Raw genomic sequence first — 18,759 nt, forward strand, 5'->3', positions numbered from 1 at the left:
GACGGCTCCAGGAGCACCTGTATTTGGGTGTAAATTGTAGCACCACGGTCTTGAGAAATCTTTACCTTTTCCTGGAATCTTCATGAATATACCCCTCTTTAGTTAAAGAAGCCCATAAAGTTCAGCCCCAAACCTCGTAGGGCATGAGACACTCTCTTGAGGACCCCCACATTCCCCTTCTTGAATGAGTCTTTTTACTCTGCAAGAAATCTCCCTACGTTCATGACTTTCTGACTTGTCCTTAAATTGTTTCTGGCTAAGGTGTCAAGAGCCTGGAGAAGGCCTGGCACAGTGGCTCACGCCTGTAATCCCAGCACTTTGGGAGGCCAAGGCGGGCAGATCACCTGAAGTTGGGAGTTCGAGACCAGCCTGATCAACATGGAGAAACCTTGTCTCTACTAAAAATAGAATATTAGCCAGGCGTGGTAGCACATGCCTGTAATCCCAGATACTCGGGAGGCTGAAGCAGGAGAATCGCTTGAACCCGGGAGGTGGAGGTTGCAGTGAGCCGAGATCGCACCATTGCACTCCAGCCTGGACAACAAGAGTGAAACTCTGTCTCAAAAAAAAAAAAAAAAAAAAAGAACCTGGAGATGGGCTGAGGTCGATGTCCCACCAGTCTTTGAGGACCTCCCCTAGGCCACCAGTATCTGGAGGGGATTAGGGACACTGAGGATCAGGTCTCCAGCAGGGCTGTCCAGTGTGCCTGCAGAGGCAAGAAGGTTGGTCACAGGCAGCCCAGGGCAGGGAGTGGGGTAGGGAGGCTGGGGACAAAGCCCACTCACGTCTTCTAATTCTGAGTCTTCTACTATTTCCCCCGTGCTCATCTGGCATAGCCAGATCAGGTGACCCAAAGCAGTGACACCTCACAGTTACCAAGGCATGGGGCCAGAGAGAGATACAGAGTCAGTCATCACAAGCCCCCTCCAGGCTTAGCCCTGAATACCAAGATCAGGACTTGGCTGCCCCGGCCTGGATTGCACAACTGGGCACCCTCTTCCTAGAGGTGGACGAGGCTGGAGCCAGGGTACTGCACTCACCTAGGGCATTGGACCTCTAGGGGCAGAAGCTGCCCTGGTTCTTCCAGAAGGAACTCCTCTGACAGGCAGATTACTTGGGCTCTTAGCCAACAGCCAGGGTTGGGGCAACACAAGGACCCCTCTTCATCCCATCCCAGGCAGCAGGCAGGTAAGAGACAAGGAGGGAGAGGGAGCTGGCAGCAAGCCCCTCTGCGCAGCAGGCACTGTTCGGGGCATTATACAGCTCCATCCCATGAGGCAAGGGTGACTGTTATTTGCATCTTACAGATGAGGAAATGGAGGTGAGGATTTAAAATGCTTGCCCACTGGGACTAAGCTGGTGAAGGCCCTGGGAGCATCAGCAGTGAGTGACTGAGTCACAGCCTCACCACTGCAGCCAGACCTGAACTTCCTTAGAAGGCGCCCGTCATCCATTATTTTATTAACTATTTCTTGTCCATCGGCTGTATGCAGGACTTTGTTCTACAGCAGTGACAAGAGCTGCCCTTGGGCAGTTTAGTGCAAAGTTTGGGGTGGGAGAGACTAACGAGAGCAATAAAACACCTAGCAGGTGAGATAAGTATTCAGGAAAAGGAGCGGATGGGGAAGTACACAAGAGGTGCAATTTTATTTTATATTTTTAGAGACAGTTTCTTGCTCTTTTGCCCAGGCTGTAGTGCAGTGGAGTGATCATAGCTCACTGCAGCCTCCAAATCCTGAGCTCAAGCAATCCTCCGACCTCGGCCTCCCCCGTAGCTGGGACTACAGGCATATGCCACCATGCCCGGCTTCTCAGAGCTGCAATTTTAAATCGGGAGATAGGGAAGACCTCCCTGTGGAGGTGACAGGTTATCAAGACAGGTGTGGAGAAGAACCTTCCAATCAAAGGGAAAAGGCAGGTCCTGCTGTGCTCAGGAATGGCCAGAAATACTATCATCCCCATCTTAGAGACGGGGACAGGGCCACAAAAGTGTCAGGGCGTTTCCTGGTTCCCCAACAAACAGCTGGATAAGAAGTCGTCCGGAGGATGAACTGCCCTGCCTGAGGCGGACCTCCCCTGGAGCGCGAGGGCACGCAGGGCGCACAGGCCTCTTGGGCCCCGGGTCCCTCTCAGGCTCAGGATTGGCGTCAGCAAAGGGACCTGCGCGGTGCCCTCGTGCCGTGGACGCCCGAAGGCCATAGCCCGTGCGGCGCGTCGGGCAGAGGTCCGGGCGGAGGTCGAGGTTCAGCGGGAGCAGGAGGCCCGCCTAGGGCGGGGGTGCCAGGCCCACTCCAACCGCTGCAGGGTACGAGGGCGTCAGGGCGGCTCTGGGCAGGCGGCGGACCCCAAGCCCTCGCTCGCCTGCCGCCGCCCGGTCTCTTTGCTTACCCGAAGGGCAGACACAGCAGACGGGAAGCCGTGCACGATGAGCACCATCTCCCTGGGGAAGAGAACGGGGTGTGTCCCTGTGAGCCCTCCCGCGCGCAACCGCGGGTCCCCTCCAATTCCACCGGAGAGCGGCGTCCTCACTCCCGGCTTCAGCCTAGCCCCAGGCCCCGCCCCTGAATGAAGTCACGCCCCCTGCACCTGCCCACCTCAGAACCCGCCTCCAGCCCGGGTACTCACCTGTCCCTCCTCCTCTCCCTCCTGTGCCCCATCCGACCCCAGAGTGCCCACCAAGACCCCTACGCTGGCCCGCATCCCGGATAGTCACCTCCGCCCCAGCCATCTCCCCCCTGGAGTTCCACTGCCGAGATTCCCAAGGCACTGGCTCCCCGTCACGCTCCTCCTCTGCGACAGTCCCCGTCCCCGCTCTGGACTCCCCACCCGTGTCACAGGCCTGCCCACTCCCTCTCATCAAGCCTGTGCCCAGCGGGGTCTGCCTCCTCCAGGAAGCCTTCCTCCCGGCACAGAGACCCTCCCCGTCTCACCAGGAGTGCAATGGCCCGATTTGGCTAACTGCAACCTCTGCCCGTGCCCCCCTGCCCCCCGCCCCACCTTTCAAGCGATTCTCCTGCCTCAGCCTTTTGAGTAGCTGTAATTACAGGCACGTGCCACCATGCCCGGGTAATTTTTGTATTTTTAGTACTGATGGGGTTTCATCATGTTGGCCAGGCTGGTCTCGAACTCCTGACCTCAAGTGATCCGACTGCTTCAGCCTCCTAATGCGTTGGGTTTACAAGCTTGAGCCACCACGCCAGGCCTGGGCCCTGTCTTTTGTGCAGCCCCCATTGTGCTGCTGGACCTGACAAGCAGGGCTGACAGTGAACCCCAGGAAAACGTGGCCCTGGTGACGGGAGTTCAGGCCGTAGAGCAGGTAGACGCTGAAGAAGTGCCCTGGCCTAGCCGCGACTCCTGTGGAACCCTCTGAATTTTAGGAAATTCTCGCTAAACACACTTCTGGGTCAGCACCGATATCAAGAAGAGAGCCTCACCAGCACCTCGAAAGCCGCTTTGTCCCTCCCTGGTTCCTCTCCCTGGGTGCCCACTATTCTGCCGTCTCACCCATCTGTAGCTGAGCGCAGCAGCCCCTGTAGGACATCTGACCAATCGGGTCACAGTCCCGCTGGGCCCTCGGGCTCACTCGGGAACTGGGGGCTCCCAGGTGCTCCTCCAACAGCTCAGTGCAGCATGCTGGGGGGGTCAGGGCCAGCACCTGTCCCTGGGGCCTCAGGCCTCCCCTCCTTCCCACAGTGGCCAAGATCGCAGGTCTCTACAATGACTTGGAGCCACCCCGGAAGACCATGCGCAGAGGGATGCTGATGACCCTGCTGCAGCAGTCGGCCATGACCCTGCCCCTGTGGATCGGGAAGCCTGGTGGCAAATGAGGGAGGGGCTGGTGCCCAGGGGCTGGGACTGAACCTTTGTTCCACTCATAGGCCCCCACCCCTCTGTGGGGCCATCCCTGCCTCAGGGGACTATGTGACCAGACCTGGAGACAAGGTGGCTGCCTGGGGCTGCTGTCTGGTCCCTGCACCTGTCTGGGCTGCCACTCTGCTTCCCCTCTGCACAGTAGGAGAAAAGTTCCACAGAGGGTGCTGTGGGCGGGGCCGGCTGTGCAGGGAGCACCGGGTCCTCGCCCTGACCTGTCCTCCACACTCCCCAACAGGGACTGTGCCCCTGGCTGCATCCAGCGTTTTCCTCCTTTTGTCCACAGATATGAGGTAGACGACATCGATGAAGAAGGCAAAGAGTGAGTGTCCAGGCAAGGGCAGGGCATGGAGCCTGGGGCAGCCTAACAGCTGGGAAGGAGCATCCCCTCCCAGCCACAGGTTGACACAAGTCCCTCTACTGCCAGGAGACACACACTGAGCTGGCGCTGGATCATCCCACTGCCCCAGTGGAAGGCCAACCCTGAGACAGACCCTGAGGCCTTGTTTGGGCAAGGGCAGGGCATGGAACTTGGGCAAGGCAGGAGAGGTAATCAAGGAGAAAACCACCATTTCAGGATGCTGCGACCTTGGTGACCGCACGGCCAATGCAGTAAGCCTCAGCATTTACCTGGTCACTGAGCTCAAGCAAAGCTATCTTCAGTAGGGAGTTTCCCTTTTGAGAACATGTGCATTTTGATTTTACCTGTCCTCAAACTGACCCTTTGCTCATTTTACTAGTAAAAACCACACCCCTGGGTGGAGATTTAAAATGCTAATGAGATATGCATCCTAGGAACAGGCATGTGTAGCAAATGCCCATGTGCACCCAGAGGACCACATGCTTACTCCTGACACCTCTTCCCACCCATTATGAACAGTTGTGTAAGACTCCCATAAAGGGAGTTTTTCCTGCAGTATCAACACTGTCCCACCCTGACAAGCAGCCCATTCTGAACGTGCTCAAGGTGTATTGTCTATTCTGCACTTAACTTTCAAAATACAGTTTTTCTTTTGCAATAAGCTACCCTATGCTGCACTTCTTTTGCTGTGCGTCTCTTGTTTAAATTATTTTATTTTATTTATTTCTTATTATTATTAACTTTTTTTTTTAGATAGAGTCTTGCTGTGTGGCCTAGGCTGGAGTGCAGTGGTGCAATCTCAACTCACTGCAACCTCTGAGTCCTGGGTTCAAGCGATTCTCCTGCCTCAGCCTCCCGAGTAGCTGGGATTACAGGACTCACCACCACGCCTGGCTAATTTTGTATTATTAGTAGAGATGGGGTTTCATCATGTTGGCCAGGCTGGTCTCGAACTCCTGACTTCAGGTGATCCACCCACCTCAGCTTCCCAAGTGCTGGGATTACAGGCGTGAGCCACCGCACACTGCCTGCTTAATTTATTTTAAGCCAAGAAGAGGAGAACCCAGGTATCAAAACAGCCGTCAAGCTGGGAAGGAGTGTCCCCAGACACAGATTGACACAACTCCCAGGAGACACACCATGAGCTGGCAGTCACGGCCCCCACGGAAGGCCAACCCCCAGATGGACCCCAAGGCCTTGTTCCAGAAGGAGCAGCTCATGTTGGCCCTGTATTACCAGACCACCTGCTTCTACTGCACCCTGATCCATGCGCCCCCACAGCATGGGTAAAACTGCTTAGGTAAAACAGCTGCTTTACCTAAGCAGCCTCCAGGGGAGAGGTCGTTGGTGACACCAGGAATAGGCTGATTAGAGAGGCTAGGGGTCCTCTTCCTTGTCCCCCTTGTCCTCATCTCCCGAGCTAATGGGACCTGCCAGCAGCCCTCCCTCTTCCACTCCAGCCCCAAAGGCCATTGTCCCCTTGCCAGCCCTGGCAGCCTTGGCAAGCCCCAAGTCAGCGCCTCCCTTCTGCAGCCCCAGGAGAACCAGCTCTGAGATGGGAAGCTCCTGCCCTGAGCCCATGGCTCCTGCCCCCTCATGCTCCTGGTGACATGGGACACAAGCTACCTGAGGCCAGGATACCTGCCTGCCACCCTCTGGGCTGCCCTCGGTCCTCTGAACAGAGTCCCTGAAAGGCAGCAGACCCTCCAGCTATGGCCCCACTAGGAAAGGAGTCAGCACCTCTTCCTCTCCCCACCCTTTTCACTGCCCTGGGCCTCCAGCCACTGAGAAAAGAGCTCTGTAGCAGCAGGGACTGGGCCAAGACTTCTTGACCCCAGAGTGAACAATGGCGGGAGTTGCTGAGAGTCCATGGCCCAGAGGCTCCTGCGGTCTAGGCTGGGGGAAGGGGGTGCCTGTCCTGGCCTGGGGGTCTCTGAGCAGCCCCTCCTGTTTGTCTGCCCCACAGCCCCAGGATGACTACTTGGTCCTGTTTGAAGACACTTCCTATGCAGACAGCTATTCCCCTCCCCTCAATGTGGCTCAGAGGTATGTGGTGGCTTGTAAGGACCCCAAGAAAAAGTGACACCGCCTGGCGGACCCGCCATCCACCAACGACACAGGGCAGGACAGCAGAGGATGTGCTGGGATTAAACACATTCCCCCTCCACTCGTCTCCTGGGTTTTACTTCTCCAGACCCTCTCCCCTCTCCAAACAGGGCAAGTTGAGGAGCTGGAGCGGGGAAGTGGCCGTGTTTGGCCCGAGTGGGCGATCACTCTTTCAGCTCAGGGTTTCTCTTAGCTTGGAATAGAGACTCTGCATTGAACACAAATCATAGTTGTGTTGTTGTTGTTGTTGTTGTTGTTTTAAGACTGAGTCTTGCCCTGTTGCCCAGGCTGGAGTGCAGTGGCGTGATCCCGGCTCAATGAAACCTCCACCTCCCGGATTCAATCGATTCTCCCACCTCAGCCTCCGGAGTAGCTGGGATTACAGGCACCTGTCATCATGCCCAGCTAATTTTTGTATTTTTAGTAGCGATGGGGTTTTGCCATGCTGGCCAGGCTGGTCTTGAACTCATGACTTCAAGTGATCTGCCAGGCTGAAGTGCTGAGATTACAGGCATAAGCCACCGAGCCCAGGTCAAATAATAACTTAATTTAATTTAATTTAATTATTTATTTATTTTCAAGACAGAGTTTTGCTCTTATGCCCGGGCTGGAGTGAAGTGGCGTGATATTGGCTCACTGCAACATCCGTCCCTGGGTTCAAGTGATTCTCCTGCCTCAGCCTCCAGAGTAGCTGAGGTTACAGGTGCCTGCCACTATGCCTGGCTAATTTTTGTATCTTTTTTTTTTTTAGTAGAGATGGGGTTTCACCATGTTGGCCAGACTGGTCCTGAATCATAATTTATTTTAATTAAATTGTATTTTATTTATTTCTCGAGTAAGGTTCGCTCTGTCCCTCAGGCTTGAGTGGATTAGCCCAGTCACAGCCAATTGCAGCCACAACCTCCCTGGCTCAGGCGATCCTCCTGCCTTCATTTGCCAAGTAGCTGGGACTACAGGTGCCACCACCACTTGCAGATAATTTTCTCAAATTTTTGTAGGGATGACGTCTTGTAATGTTGACCAGGCTGTTTCCAACCTCCGGTCCTCCAGTGATCCTCTGGCCTCAACTTCTCAAATTGCTGGGATTACAGGCATGAGCCACCCTGCCTGGCCCATAAGTCATATTTTATTCTCTTTTTAAAAATTGATTTTATTTTGTTATTTTTTTTTTTCAGCAGAATCTCACTATGTTGCCCAGGTTGGTCTTGAACTCCTGAGCTCAAATGATCCTCCCACCTCAGCCTCCCAAATTGCTGGGATTACAGACATGACCTACTGTCCCTGGCCCTCAATTCATATTTTATTCTTGAGCCGCTTGGTCAGGCTTGATTCACACACTCCCTCTGCAGTGACCCCAGGAGCCCCTCTCACAGCTCAGAGCGGAAGCTGAGGCTGCAGCCTGCCATCTTCTCCGCATAGTCCGCATCGAAGCGCTCAATCTGCGCCACGGTGAAGGTGGTCTTCCAGTCCCCAGCCATGCCTGGGGGAGGAAGGCAGAGAGCAAAGCTGGAGTCTCATCCCAGGGGAGGCCCCGAGTGCCTATGGGAAGGCTCCACCTGCTGCTCCCACCCATTCCAAACCCCCGTGCTGGCCGGCGCCCACCTTTCCTCATGAAGGGGGAGATGCTGTGGTCCATGAACTCCTGGGGGACGGTGGTGTAGTTGGTCATAGGGTTCTTCTTCATCTCCTTGAACGACGTGTGCTGAACCATGAGGTCCACAGTCTCCTCTGGCAGGGAGCGCCCCACAAACTCCAGGATCTTTTGAATCTCCCTTTTGGGGTTCTGAGCAGCAGAGAGCTCCTCAATGGAGGCTAGGATTGCTGATTCAGGAAAAGTGAAAGGGGTCCCCTTCTCTAACCTCAGAGGAGATCTGGCCACTTCTAGAAACGCTGCAGAGACAGCTCCTCAACCCCCGGGGCCCCAGTCCCTGGAGTAAAATGAATTGCTCTCTGCCCTGTGATCCCATCATGAGCTGGGCTTGGCTCCTATGGGTGACAATAGGGATAATCTTCTTATGTGACTGTGGCCCTGGGTGGCACACCCTTTGGTGGGGATAAGCAATAGGACTAAGTATCTGATCCGTGGCCACCCATGCAGCTGACTCAGGTGCAGGAGATGAGAGCTATGCAGGGCCCGCTGCCAGGTGGGGCTGCAGTGGGGAGGCCTGGGCCAGGGAGGCAGGATGGGGAATCCGGGCCTGCTGTGGGGGCTGCCCAGGGAGGGGGCTGGGTGGCCTTGGCAGGTCCCTATGAGGTGCCTGCCCCCAGATGTCACATGGAGGGAAGCATCACAGGTGGTCTCACCTCCTTCATGTCTTCATAGAAGAGGTAGAGAACAGGGTGGGTGCGGCTCAGCTCCCACCACTCCTGCACATGCTGGTACCAGGACCCGTAGCATACTGGAGAAGTGGGCAGGGGGCACCGACACAGGGTTGCTGTGCATTGTAGCCACCACCCCTTGGCTCCACACCCTCCTTCCTCCAGTCAAACTCACCTTCTCCAGCCATGAAGTTCTCCAAGAAGCTGTCCCAGGTCCCAGGGTCAGGGTGTACCTTGGCCATGCGGTAGAAGTGGTAGTAGGAGACCGCCACGTCCTTTGGGTTTCGGGCAACATAGACCACCTGCAGGGGCAGAGGACCCGGCCCCAGCACCATCACCGCACAGCCCACCCCAGGCCAGCTCATCTCTTGGTTTAGCAGAGGAGGAACCTGAGGCTTAGAGGCTGACCTGCTTGAGATCTTACAGCACAGGTAGGGCCAAGCTGGGTTTTGAACCCTGCTCAGATGTCAAAGTCTGGCCTGGTCCCTGGATCCATATTCTACACTAATGTAATCTGCATGAATGCTCTCACACCCTCAATTTGGAGCAAAGCATGCCTGGTCCCCTCCGGCCCCCTCCTCAGTGGGCCCGTGAGCACCCACACGCTGCCTTTCTGAGGCAGACACTGAAGAGTCTCATGTCTGTGGTCATCAGACCCTTGTCAGAGCAAGAAGCAGACTTTGTCTCTGCTGAAGACGAGACCAGGCTGAAGGAAGTGGTGCGACCTTCCCGGAAAAACAGGACCAAAGCTGGGCTGCGCCAGAGCCTCCTTCCTGGATTCCCATGCCCCGCATCTGGACGTTTTTTGTTCTTTTTGTTTTGTTTCTTTCTTTGAGTCGTGGTCTCTCTCTGTCACACAGGCTAGAATGCAGTGGTGTGATCATGGCTCACTGCAGCCTCAAACTTCTGGGCTGTGTGATCTTCCCACATCAGTCTCCCAAGAAGCTGATACTACAGGCACATGCTACCACACATGGCTTTTTTTTGGGGGGGAAGAGACTGCATTCCTATATGGCCCATGCTGGTTTCCAACTCCTGGCCTCAAGTCAGCCTCCCACCTTGGACTCCCAAAGTGCTGAGCTGACAGGCGTAAGCCACTGTGCCGGGCCTCACCTTGACCTTCTGATCCAACAGAGTCTGGGGGAGCAGGGCCAGGGGCAGGTGTGTCTTCAGGAGCCGTGGGGCTGGTGTTTCTTTCAGAGTCTCCAGCCCTGAGCAGTAGGTCAGGGAAGGTCTGGTGAGATGAAGCCCCAGCCCTGTCTTCCTCCACTCCCCTTGCCCCCAGGACACACTCACACACCTGAGGGAATCCCTGGGGCTTTGAACTCAAGGAAGGGCACCCGCATGAAGATGGGAGCTCGGTGACACTTCTCCAGGTGGCCGCCCTGGTAGATCATGTCCAGTATCTGGCTCACCCAGGTGGTGCCTGGAGAGGGAGGGAGATGGGAGGTGAGCAGGCTGAGGGGACGACCTCGCTGACCAAGGTGGGGACTACTGCCTGGGAGAGGGTGGTGGCCCCCCTCACCTACCGGACTTGGGGTAGGTGCTGATGAGCAGGTCATCAGGCCGGGCTTGGAAGCTCTGCAGGGGCCCCAGTGCCTCTGCAAAGTACTTGATGAGTGGGACCCCCTTCACGTACTCCAGTGGCGGACGGGAGGTGTCCTGGATCAGCTCCATGTTCCTGCATCAGGGGCCAGAGCAAGGCCCATTCCCTTAACACCATCACAACAGCAAGAAAGCAGAATTCTTGCTTTCAGGGAAGTCACTGAGACCTAGGGAGGCTGAGTGACTTGCCCGCGCTCACAAAGCCAGTCAGTGGCGGGGCTGGGGCTGAAAACCAGGTCAGGCTCTAGTGCGGTGGTTCCCCAGCCTGGCCGCACCTTTCATTCACCTGCAGAGCTGTTCAAAATCCCAGGGCCTGGGCCATGGTTCAGACCAGTGAAAGCACCCTCGTGGCGCGGGCCCCAGATATCAGGGTGTGTGAAGGTCTCCAGGAGAGTCCAGCTGCACTGAGGAAGCTCTAGGGCCTGCCTGTGCTGTCTCCCTGCCAGCCAGTGCCCTTTGTCTCACCATTTCCTGCTGTGACCCCCCAGCCTCCACCCAGTGGGCTCCTCTCCCCGATGCTCCCCTCTTTGAGCCCCTCAGGCCCCTCACATATGGAAACCTCCCAGGCCGAGCAGGCCTGTGATCCACTTGCCCAGCCACAGTGCATCTGAGCTCCAGGACAAACACAGCCCTTTGAGCAACTGAGCTGGTATTGGGGGCCAGAGCCTGGTGTGGGAATGAACAAAACTCTGATGATTCCTCAGAATGAGGAGGGGACACCGTGGCTCATCCCTATAATTCCAGAGCTTTGGAAGCCCAGTGGGGTAGAATCACTTGAGCCTTGTACTTTGAGACCAACCTGGGCAATACAGCAAGACCCCATCTCTAGAAAATAGTATATTTAAAACTGAGCTGGGCAGCCAGGTGTGGTGGCTCACACCTGTAATCCCAGCATTTTGGGAGGCCGAGGTGGGCGGATCAATTGAGGTTGGGAGTTCAAGACCAGCCTGACCAACATGGAGAAACCCCTTCTCTATGAAAAATACAAAATTAGCAGGGAGTGATAGCGCATGCCTGTAATCCCAGCTCCTTGGGAGACTAAGGCAGGAGAGTCGCTTGAACCCGGGAGGCGGAGGCTGCAGTGAGCTACAATTTGGCCACTGCACTCCAGCCTGGGTGTCAGAGCCAAGCCCTGTCTCAAAAAAACAAAAATAAAAAAGAAGGAAGGGAAGCCAGGCTGGAGTTCCCCTAGTGAAACTGGATATCTGTGGGGAAACAGCCAGTATGGCAGAGGCCTTGGCTGCTGGAATGTTGGCTCCCAAAGCTGAGCAGAGTGAGGGCGCCCTGGGCTATTCCACTCTGGTACTCACCTGAGCTCTCTGGAATTTTGCTCCCTTGTCCTGGTGGCTGAGTGTTGGGAGTGTAGCGCTGTTGTCTGCCCTGAGGGTGTGGTAGGTCTAATGTGGGAGGGATCCGGAGTCAGGACCAGACTTGGGTTTGCTCCCGGAAGGAAGGGGTGGGGTTGAGAGCGAGGGAGCTTCTCCATTAGCCTCCTTAGCACCACAGCTGCAGCCAAGCTTAGAGTGATCTGCAAAGCCAAGATGTGAGTTCAGTGTTTAGTTGTGATTAAAAAACACAAGAATAAAAGGCAAAAGAGCCCAATGTATTATTTATTTATTTTGAGATGGAGTCTTCATCTGTCGCCCAGGCTGGAGTACAGTGGCATGATCTCGGCTCACTGTAACCTCCACCTCCTGGGTTCAAGCAATTCTCCTGCCTCAGCCTCCTGAGTAGCTGGGATCACAGGCATCCACCACCACACCCGGCTAATTTTTGTATTTTTAGTAGAGGCGGGGTTTCACCATGTTGGTCAGGCTGGTCTTGAACTCCTGACCTCAGGTGATCCGCCCGCCTCGGCCTCCCAAAGTGCTGGGATTACAGGCATGAGCCACTGCTCGTGGCCGTTTTTTTTTTATTTTTTGAGCTGTCACCGGGCTCTTGAGCTGCCCTCTGAACTCCATCCACTCTGCAGGGCAGGCCAAGAGAAGACCTTTTTCTAATTGACCCAGCCAAGGGAAGTGAGCCGGTGAGTGGGGAAAAATGGGTACTCACTAGACAGAAACGGGGCAGGTCATGTTTCCCAGGGCAGTCTTGAAGGTGCCAGTGCTTCTAGTCCAGTGCAGCCTGCATGCAAGCCCCCAGCAGCCCAGGCATTCCAGGTTCTGACCACAAGGCCAGTCTGGAGTAATATGTGTGGGCAGAGTTGAAGGGGCAGCGGTGGAGCAGAGCATGGATGCATAGAACAAGAAAGAACAAAGACACTGGAGTCCCATCACCCTGGGAGCCAGCCCCAGTTTCATGGCTCTCGGGGAACTTACAGAGCATCGCTGGAAGATCCTAGAAAAACAGCAGCCCGTGGCAGGTGCTTTTGTTTCCCTGGGCTTGAAGGAGGCTCCACAGACAAGAGACCAGAGGAGGTTGAGGCTTGGAAGCCACAGGGCCCCGTGGAAGGAGGGCATCCCTCCATCCTCCTCGTTCTTTGTCTTCACTATTTAAAGTTCAAGGTCAAGCTTGGGCCAGGCATGGTGGCTCATGCCTGTAATCCCAGCACTTTGGGATGCCAAGGCGGGCGGATCACGAGGTCAGGAGTTCAAGACCAGCCTGGCCAACATGGCGAAACCCTATCTCTACTAAAAATACAAAAATTAGCCAGGCATGGTGGTGGGCACCTGTAATCCCAGCTACTGGGGAGGCTGAGGCAGGAGAATTACTTGAACCCAGGAGGCGGAGATTGCAGTGAGCTGAGATCATGCCACTGCACTCCAGCCTGGGTGATGCAGCAAGACTCCATCTCAAAAAAAAAAAGGTCAAGCTGGGCATGAGACAGGTAACCATTTGAGTAAAGGTGAGCCTCCCAAGAATTGCGTGAGTTCAGAGGCAAGCGGGCAGGTGGGAGTGTGGGAGAGGCTGAGGCATCCGGCTTCCAGGCAGAGGAGAAGGCTGCTCACATGCTAGGGCCACAGGCCCCTCCTCCCTCCTCTGGAAGCCCCTTGACTGGCAGGACCACGGGCAACTAGCTCTGTCCCCACTCTAAGCAACCAACAGAAGGCACCCTTGACTCAGACTTTGTATTGCACTCCAGTAAAAAGCCCCAGACCCGCAGTGGGTGGCATAGAAAAAAGGTGGGAGGGGGTTACACAGCTCAATCCTGTGAGGCGGGAGCGACTATTATTCACATCTCAGAGATGAGGAAATGGAGGTGGGGGGGTTAAAATCCTTGCCCCCAGGGACTAAGCTGGCCAATGTCCTGTGAGCATGAGCAGTGATTGGTTGAGTCAGAGCCTCGCCACTGCAGCCAGATCTGAACTTCCTCATAGCTCAGCAACCCCCGCCAGGTCACTGAATCTCTGCAGGGCAAGCCCTATACTCACTCACAGTAGAGGCCAGGACCATCGTCTGTTATTTTATTAACTGTTTCTTGGCCATCGGCTCTATTTGGGACTTTGTTCTACAGCAGCGACAAGAGCTGCCCTCAGGCAGTTTAGTACACAGGTTCGGAAGGGGTTTAATGAGATGCATAAAATTTGTAGTATGGCAGACAATAATAAGGGTTCAGGAAAGGAGGGCAGGCAGGGAAGTGCACAAGAAAGAGCCGCAATTTTATTGTATTTTATTTTTTTAGAGACAGGGTCTTGCTGTTTCCCCCAGGCTGGAGTGCAATGGAGTGATCATAGCTCACGTCAGCCTCCAACTCCTGGGCTCAAGCGATCCTCCCACCTCAGCCTCCCCCGTAGCTGGGACTACAGGCATATGCCACCATGCCCGGCTTCTCAGAGCTGCAATTTTAAATCGAAAGCCAGTGAAGACCTCCCTGTGGAGGTGGCAGGTTATCAAGACAGAAGGTGTAGAGAAGAACCTTCCAATCAAAGGGAAAAGGCAGGTCCTGCTGTGCTCAGGAATGGCCAGAAGTACTATCATCTCCATCTCAGAGATGTGGACAGGGCCGCAACAGTGTCAGGGCGATTCCTGGCTCCTCAACAGCATGATCCGAAGTCGTCTGGAGGATGAGCCGCTCTGCCTGGGGCGGACCTCCCCTGCAGCGCGCGGGCGCGCAGGGTGCACAGCCCTCTTGGACCCCGGCACCGGCTCAGGCTCAGGCTCGGCGTCAGCAAAGGGACCTGCGCGGCGCCCTGGGGCAGAGGAGGCCCGAAGGTCAGTGGCCAGTGCGCTGCGGCTGACGGAGGTCGGGGCGCAACGGGACCGGGAGGCGCGCCCAGGGCGGGGGTGCCAGGCCCACTCCAACCGCGGCGGGGTTGGAGTCAAGGCAGCTCCGGGCAGGGGTCGGACCCCAAGTCCGGGCCACACGCCGCCGCCCGGTCGTCTTCCTTACCCGAAGGGCGGCCACTGAGGATGGGAAGCCGTGCACGACGAGCACAATCTTCATGGGGAGGAGAACAGGAATGTTCCTGTGAGCCCCGCCGCGCCCTACCGCCAGCGCAGCCCAGCGCCGCGGGTCCCCTCCTATCTCAGGGGAGAACGGGGTCTTCACTCCCAGCTTCAGCCGAGCCCTGGCCCCGCAACTGCCTGAAGGCACGCCCCCTGCACCTGCCCACCTCAGTTCCCGCCTCCAGCCCAGGTACCCACCTGTTCTCCTTCCTCTCCCTCCTGCGCTCCACCCGACCCCAGCGTGCCCACCAAGACCCCTGCGCTGGACCCCAGCCTGGATCATCACCCTCGCCTCAGCCAGCTCCTCCCCGGAGTTCCACCGCCGAGATTCCCAGGGCACCGCCTCCCCGTTAGGCGCCTCCCCTGCGACAGGCCCCCCTCCCCCCCTTCCCGTCCTCTCCCGGGACGCCCCGCGCATGTCACAGGCCTGGTGGGTCCCTCTCAACAGGCTTGTGCCCCCCGGTTCCGCCTCCTCCAGGAAGCCTTCCTCCGGGCACAGAGACCCTCCCCCACTTATCAGGGACCTCGCCCGATGGTCCGCCAAGCCCCGCCTTTTTTGCGGCCCCCACTGTGCTGCTGGACGAACAGAGTTGACAGTGAACCCCACGTAGACAGGGCCCAGGTACCAGGGATTCAGGCAGTAGAGCAGCTGGACGCTGAAGAAGCACCCGGCCTCGCCCCGATTCCGCCGGACCCTTTGAATTTTAGGAACTTTTCACTAACGAAACACACTTCTGTGTCAGCACCAACATCAAGAAGAGAACCTCACCAGCACCTCAGAACCTGCTTTGTCCCTCCCTGGTTCCTTCCCCTGGGTGCCTGGTGTGCTGCCGTCTCACCCATCTGTAGTTGAGCGCAGCAGCCCCTGTAGGACACCTGGCGGATCAGGTCACAGTCCTGCGGGGCCCTCGGGCTCACTCGGGAGCTGGGGGCTCCCAGGTGCTTCTCCAACAGCTCAGTGCAGCATGCTGGGGGGTCAAGGCCAGCATCTGTCCCTGGGTCCTCAGGCCTCCCTTCCTTTCCACAGCGGCCAAGATCGCAGGTCTCTACAATAACTTGGAGCCACCCCGGAAGACCATGCGCAGAGGGGTGCTGATGACCCTGCTGCAGCAGTCGGCCATGACCCTGCCCCTGTGGATCGGGAAGCCTGGTGACAAGTGAGGGCAGCAGCTGTGAGGGAGGGGCTGGTGCCCAGGGGCTGGGACTGACCCTTTGTTCCACTCACAGGCCCCCACCCCTCTGTGGGGCCATCCCCGCCTCAGGAGACTACGTGGCCAGACCTGGAGACAAGGTGGCTGCCCGGGTGAAGGCCGTGGATGGGGACGAGCAGTGGATCCTGGCCGAGGTGGTCAGTTACAGCCACACCACCAAGTGAGTGACACCAGCCCCCGGGCTGCTCTCTGCCCCTCCTGTCTGGCTGCCCCACAGCCCCAGGATGACTACTCTATCCTGTTTGAAGACACCTCCTATGCAGACGGCTACTCCCCTCACCTCAGTGTGGCCCAGAGGTACCTGGTAGCTTCTAAGGAGCCCAAGAAAAAGTGACGCTGCCCGGCAGACTCGACGTCCTCCACCATTTTGGGGCAGGACAGCAGAGGATGTGCTGGGATTAAACAGACATTCCCCCTCCACATGTCTCCTGGGTTTTACTTCTCCAAACCCTTCTCCCCTCCCCGGATATGGTGACCTGGGGAGCTGGAGGCTTGGAGAGAGGTGACCATATGTGGCCCCACTGGGCATTCACTTTTTCAGCTCAGAGTTTCTCTTCCTTTCCAATACAGGCTCTACATGAACACAAATCATATTTTATTTTAATTGAGGTTTATTTTCTTTGGAGGGAGGGTCTTGCTTGTCATCCAGGCTGTAGTGAATGGGCATGTCATAACTCACTGTATCCACAACCTCCTGGGCTGAAATGATCCTCCAGCCTCTGCTTCCCAAGTAGCTGGGACTACAGGTAAGTGCCAGCACATGTGGCTAATTTTTTTACATCTTTGTAGAGATGAGGTCTCACTATTTTACCAGGCTGGTCTCAAATTCATGGCCTATTGTGATCCTACCAGCTCAGCCTCCCAAATCACTGGGATTGCAGACGTGAGCTGCTGTGCCTGACTCAAAAATCATACTTTATTCTTGAGCCCACTGGTCAGGGTAGATTCACACACTCCCTCTGCAGTGACCCCAGGAGCCCCTCTCACAGCTCAGAGCGGAAGCTGAGGCTGCAGCCTGCCATCTTCTCCGCATAGTCCGCATCGAAGCGCTCATTCTGCGCCACGGTGAAGGTGGTCTTCCAGTCCCCAGCCACGCCTGGAGGAGGAAGGCAGGGAGCAAAGCTGGAGTCCTGCCCAAAGGGAGGCTCCAAGTGCCTATGGGGAGGCTCCAGCTGCTGCTCTCACCTGCCCCAAACCCCCGTGCTGGCCAGCGCCCACCTTTCCTCATGAAGGGGGAGATGCTGTGGTCCATGAACTCCTGGGGGACGGTGGTGTAGTTGGTCATAGGGTTCTTCTTCATCTCCTTAAACGACGTGTGCTGAACCATGAAGTCCACGGTCTCCTCTGGCAGGGAGCGCCCCACAAACTCCAGGATCTTTTGAATTTCCCTTTTGGGGTTCTGAGCAGCAGAGGGCTCCTCAGTGGAGCAAAGCAAAACGGGTCCCCCTCTCTAACCTCAGAGGGGATCTGGCCACTTCCCCTGGAAACCCCAAAGAGCCTCGGCCCCCGGGGCCCCAGTCTCTGGAGTAAAATAAATTGCTCTCTACCCTGTGATCCCATCATGAACTGGGCTTGGTGCCTATGGGTGAGGACCGGGATGGTCTTCTTCCATGACTGTGGCCCTGGGTGGCACACCCTTTGGTGAGGATAAGCAATAGGACTAAGTATCTGATCCGTGGCCACCCATGCAGCTGACTCAGGTGCAGGAGATGAGAGCTGTGCCGAGCCTGCTGCCAGGTGGGGCTGCAGTGGGGCCTGGGCCAGGGAGGCAGGATGGGGAATCCGGGCTTGCTGTGGGGGCTGCCCAGGGACGGGTCTGGGTGGCCTTGGTGGGTCCCTGTGAGGTGCCTGCCCCCAGGTGTCACATGGGGGAAGCATCACAGGTGGTCTCACCTCTTTTATGTCTTCATAGAAGAGGTAGAGAACAGGGTGGGTGCGGCTCAGCTCCCACCACTCCTGCACATGCTGGTACCAGGACCCGTAGGACACTGGAGAAGCGGGCAGGGGGCGCCAACACAGGGTTGCTGTGCGTTGTAGCCACCACCCCTTGGCTCCACACCCTCCTTCCTCCAGTCAAACCCACCTTCTCCAGCCATGAACTTTTCCAGGAAGCTGTCCCAGGTCCCAGGCTCAGGGTGCATCTTTTCCATACGGTGGAAATGGTAGTAGGAGACCGCCACGTCCTTTGGGTTTCGGGCAACATAGACCACCTGCAGGGGCAGAGGACCCAGCCCTAGCGCCATTACCACACAGCCCACCCCAGGCCAGCTCATCTGTTGAACTGGCAAAGGAGGAACCTGAGGCTTAGAGGCTGACTTGCTTGAGATCTCACCACACAGGTAGGGCCAAGCTGGGATCTGAACCCTGCTTGGAAGCCAAAGTCCTGCCTGGTCCCTGAGACCATATTCTATACTAATATAATCTGCACCAATGCCATCATACCCTGATCTGGAGCAAGGCATGCCTGGTCACCACCAGCACCCCCTCCTCTGCTGACCTGTGAGCACCCACACGCTGCCTTTCTTAAGTGTGCACTGTAGAGACATTATCCTTGCATCGGACCCTCATCAGAGCAAGAGGCAGACAGTGTCCTCTCTCAAGATGTGATGAAGGCTGGGCGTGGTGGCTCACGCCTCTAATCCCGGCACTTTGGGAGGCCAAGGTGGCCAGATCACCTGAGGTCACGAGTTCAAGACCAGCCTGACCAACATGGCGGAACTCCATCTCTACTAAAAATACAAAATTAGCTAGGCGTGGTGGCAGATGCCTGTAATCCCAGCTCCTTGGGAGGCTGAAGCAGAATTGCTTGAACCCAGGAGGTGGTGGTTGCAGTGAGCCGAGATCACACCATTGGGCTCTAGCCTGGGCAACAAGAGTGAAACTCTGTCTCAAAAAAAAAAA

At 56.5% G+C, this 18,759-nt stretch overlaps 4 protein-coding genes across 12 annotated transcripts in view; 2 read left to right on the forward strand and 2 right to left on the reverse strand.

Annotated features, from left to right (window-relative positions):
* SGF29 (SAGA complex associated factor 29) overlaps nucleotides 1-6,329 on the forward strand; it is a 77,208-nt gene extending 70,879 nt beyond the window's left edge. For all 5 annotated transcript variants that reach the window (XM_032155808.2, XM_032155805.2, XM_032155806.2 and 2 more), the window contains one exon: nucleotides 6,198-6,329. In XM_032155808.2, coding sequence (XP_032011699.1) covers nucleotides 6,198-6,314 — 117 coding nt within the window. In that variant the 3' untranslated portion in view covers nucleotides 6,315-6,329. The remainder of the gene's footprint in view (nucleotides 1-6,197) is intronic.
* Nucleotides 6,330-7,380: 1,051 nt separating this feature from the next.
* Nucleotides 7,381-11,641, reverse strand: LOC116470240 (sulfotransferase 1A1). Of its 2 annotated transcripts, XM_032155825.2 has the most exons (8): nucleotides 11,572-11,641; nucleotides 10,186-10,337; nucleotides 9,957-10,082; nucleotides 9,770-9,867; nucleotides 8,832-8,958; nucleotides 8,642-8,736; nucleotides 7,940-8,120; nucleotides 7,381-7,817 (listed from the first exon to the last, which is right to left on the reverse strand). In XM_032155825.2, exons 2-8 carry the CDS (start codon nucleotides 10,331-10,333, stop codon nucleotides 7,705-7,707), a joined length of 888 nt encoding a protein of 295 aa, XP_032011716.1. In that variant the 5' UTR covers nucleotides 10,334-10,337; nucleotides 11,572-11,641; the 3' UTR covers nucleotides 7,381-7,704. The 2 variants fall into 2 exon arrangements, with proteins under 2 accessions (XP_032011716.1, XP_058296866.1); XM_058440883.1 differs by lacking the exons at nucleotides 8,642-8,736; nucleotides 8,832-8,958; nucleotides 11,572-11,641 and having other exon boundaries at nucleotides 10,186-10,582.
* A 2,614-nt stretch (nucleotides 11,642-14,255) lies between these two features.
* LOC116470239 (SAGA-associated factor 29-like) lies at nucleotides 14,256-16,059 on the forward strand. The gene is made up of 3 exons (XM_058440885.1): nucleotides 14,256-14,413; nucleotides 15,675-15,804; nucleotides 15,875-16,059. Exons 1-3 carry the CDS (start codon nucleotides 14,266-14,268, stop codon nucleotides 16,020-16,022), a joined length of 426 nt encoding a protein of 141 aa, XP_058296868.1. The 5' UTR covers nucleotides 14,256-14,265; the 3' UTR covers nucleotides 16,023-16,059.
* Nucleotides 16,060-16,473: 414 nt separating this feature from the next.
* Nucleotides 16,474-18,759, reverse strand: part of LOC116470226 (sulfotransferase 1A3) — a 6,866-nt gene continuing 4,580 nt past the window's right edge. For all 4 annotated transcript variants that reach the window (XM_058440887.1, XM_032155797.2, XM_032155798.2 and 1 more), the window contains exons 5-8: nucleotides 17,942-18,068; nucleotides 17,752-17,846; nucleotides 17,077-17,257; nucleotides 16,474-16,954 (exon numbers count right to left, since the gene is read on the reverse strand). In XM_058440887.1, coding sequence (XP_058296870.1) covers nucleotides 16,842-16,954; nucleotides 17,077-17,257; nucleotides 17,752-17,846; nucleotides 17,942-18,068 — 516 coding nt within the window. In that variant the 3' untranslated portion in view covers nucleotides 16,474-16,841. The remainder of the gene's footprint in view (nucleotides 16,955-17,076; nucleotides 17,258-17,751; nucleotides 17,847-17,941; nucleotides 18,069-18,759) is intronic.

The sequence above is a fragment of the Hylobates moloch genome, unplaced genomic scaffold (assembly GCF_009828535.3).
Source record: "Hylobates moloch isolate HMO894 unplaced genomic scaffold, HMol_V3 SCAFFOLD_6, whole genome shotgun sequence".
Taxonomy (NCBI): Eukaryota; Metazoa; Chordata; class Mammalia; order Primates; family Hylobatidae; genus Hylobates; species Hylobates moloch.

Bases quoted from the DNA above. Each gene is read 5' to 3' on its own strand.
- LOC116470240 (XM_032155825.2), bottom strand. From the start codon at position 10,333: ATGGAGCTGATCCAGGACACCTCCCGTCCGCCACTGGAGTACGTGAAG. The intron at 8,737-8,831 runs GTGAGTTTGACT...CCACTTCTCCAG, and splicing joins GAACTTCATGGCTGGAGAAG to TATGCTACGGGTCCTGGTAC. The intron at 7,818-7,939 runs GTGGGCGCCGGC...TTCCTCCCCCAG, and splicing joins CTCCCCCTTCATGAGGAAAG to GCATGGCTGGGGACTGGAAG.
- LOC116470239 (XM_058440885.1), top strand. From the start codon at position 14,266: ATGAGCCGCTCTGCCTGGGGCGGACCTCCCCTGCAGCGCGCGGGCGCG. The intron at 14,414-15,674 runs GTCAGTGGCCAG...TCCTTTCCACAG, and splicing joins GGGGCAGAGGAGGCCCGAAG to CGGCCAAGATCGCAGGTCTC. The intron at 15,805-15,874 runs GTGAGGGCAGCA...TTCCACTCACAG, and splicing joins ATCGGGAAGCCTGGTGACAA to GCCCCCACCCCTCTGTGGGG.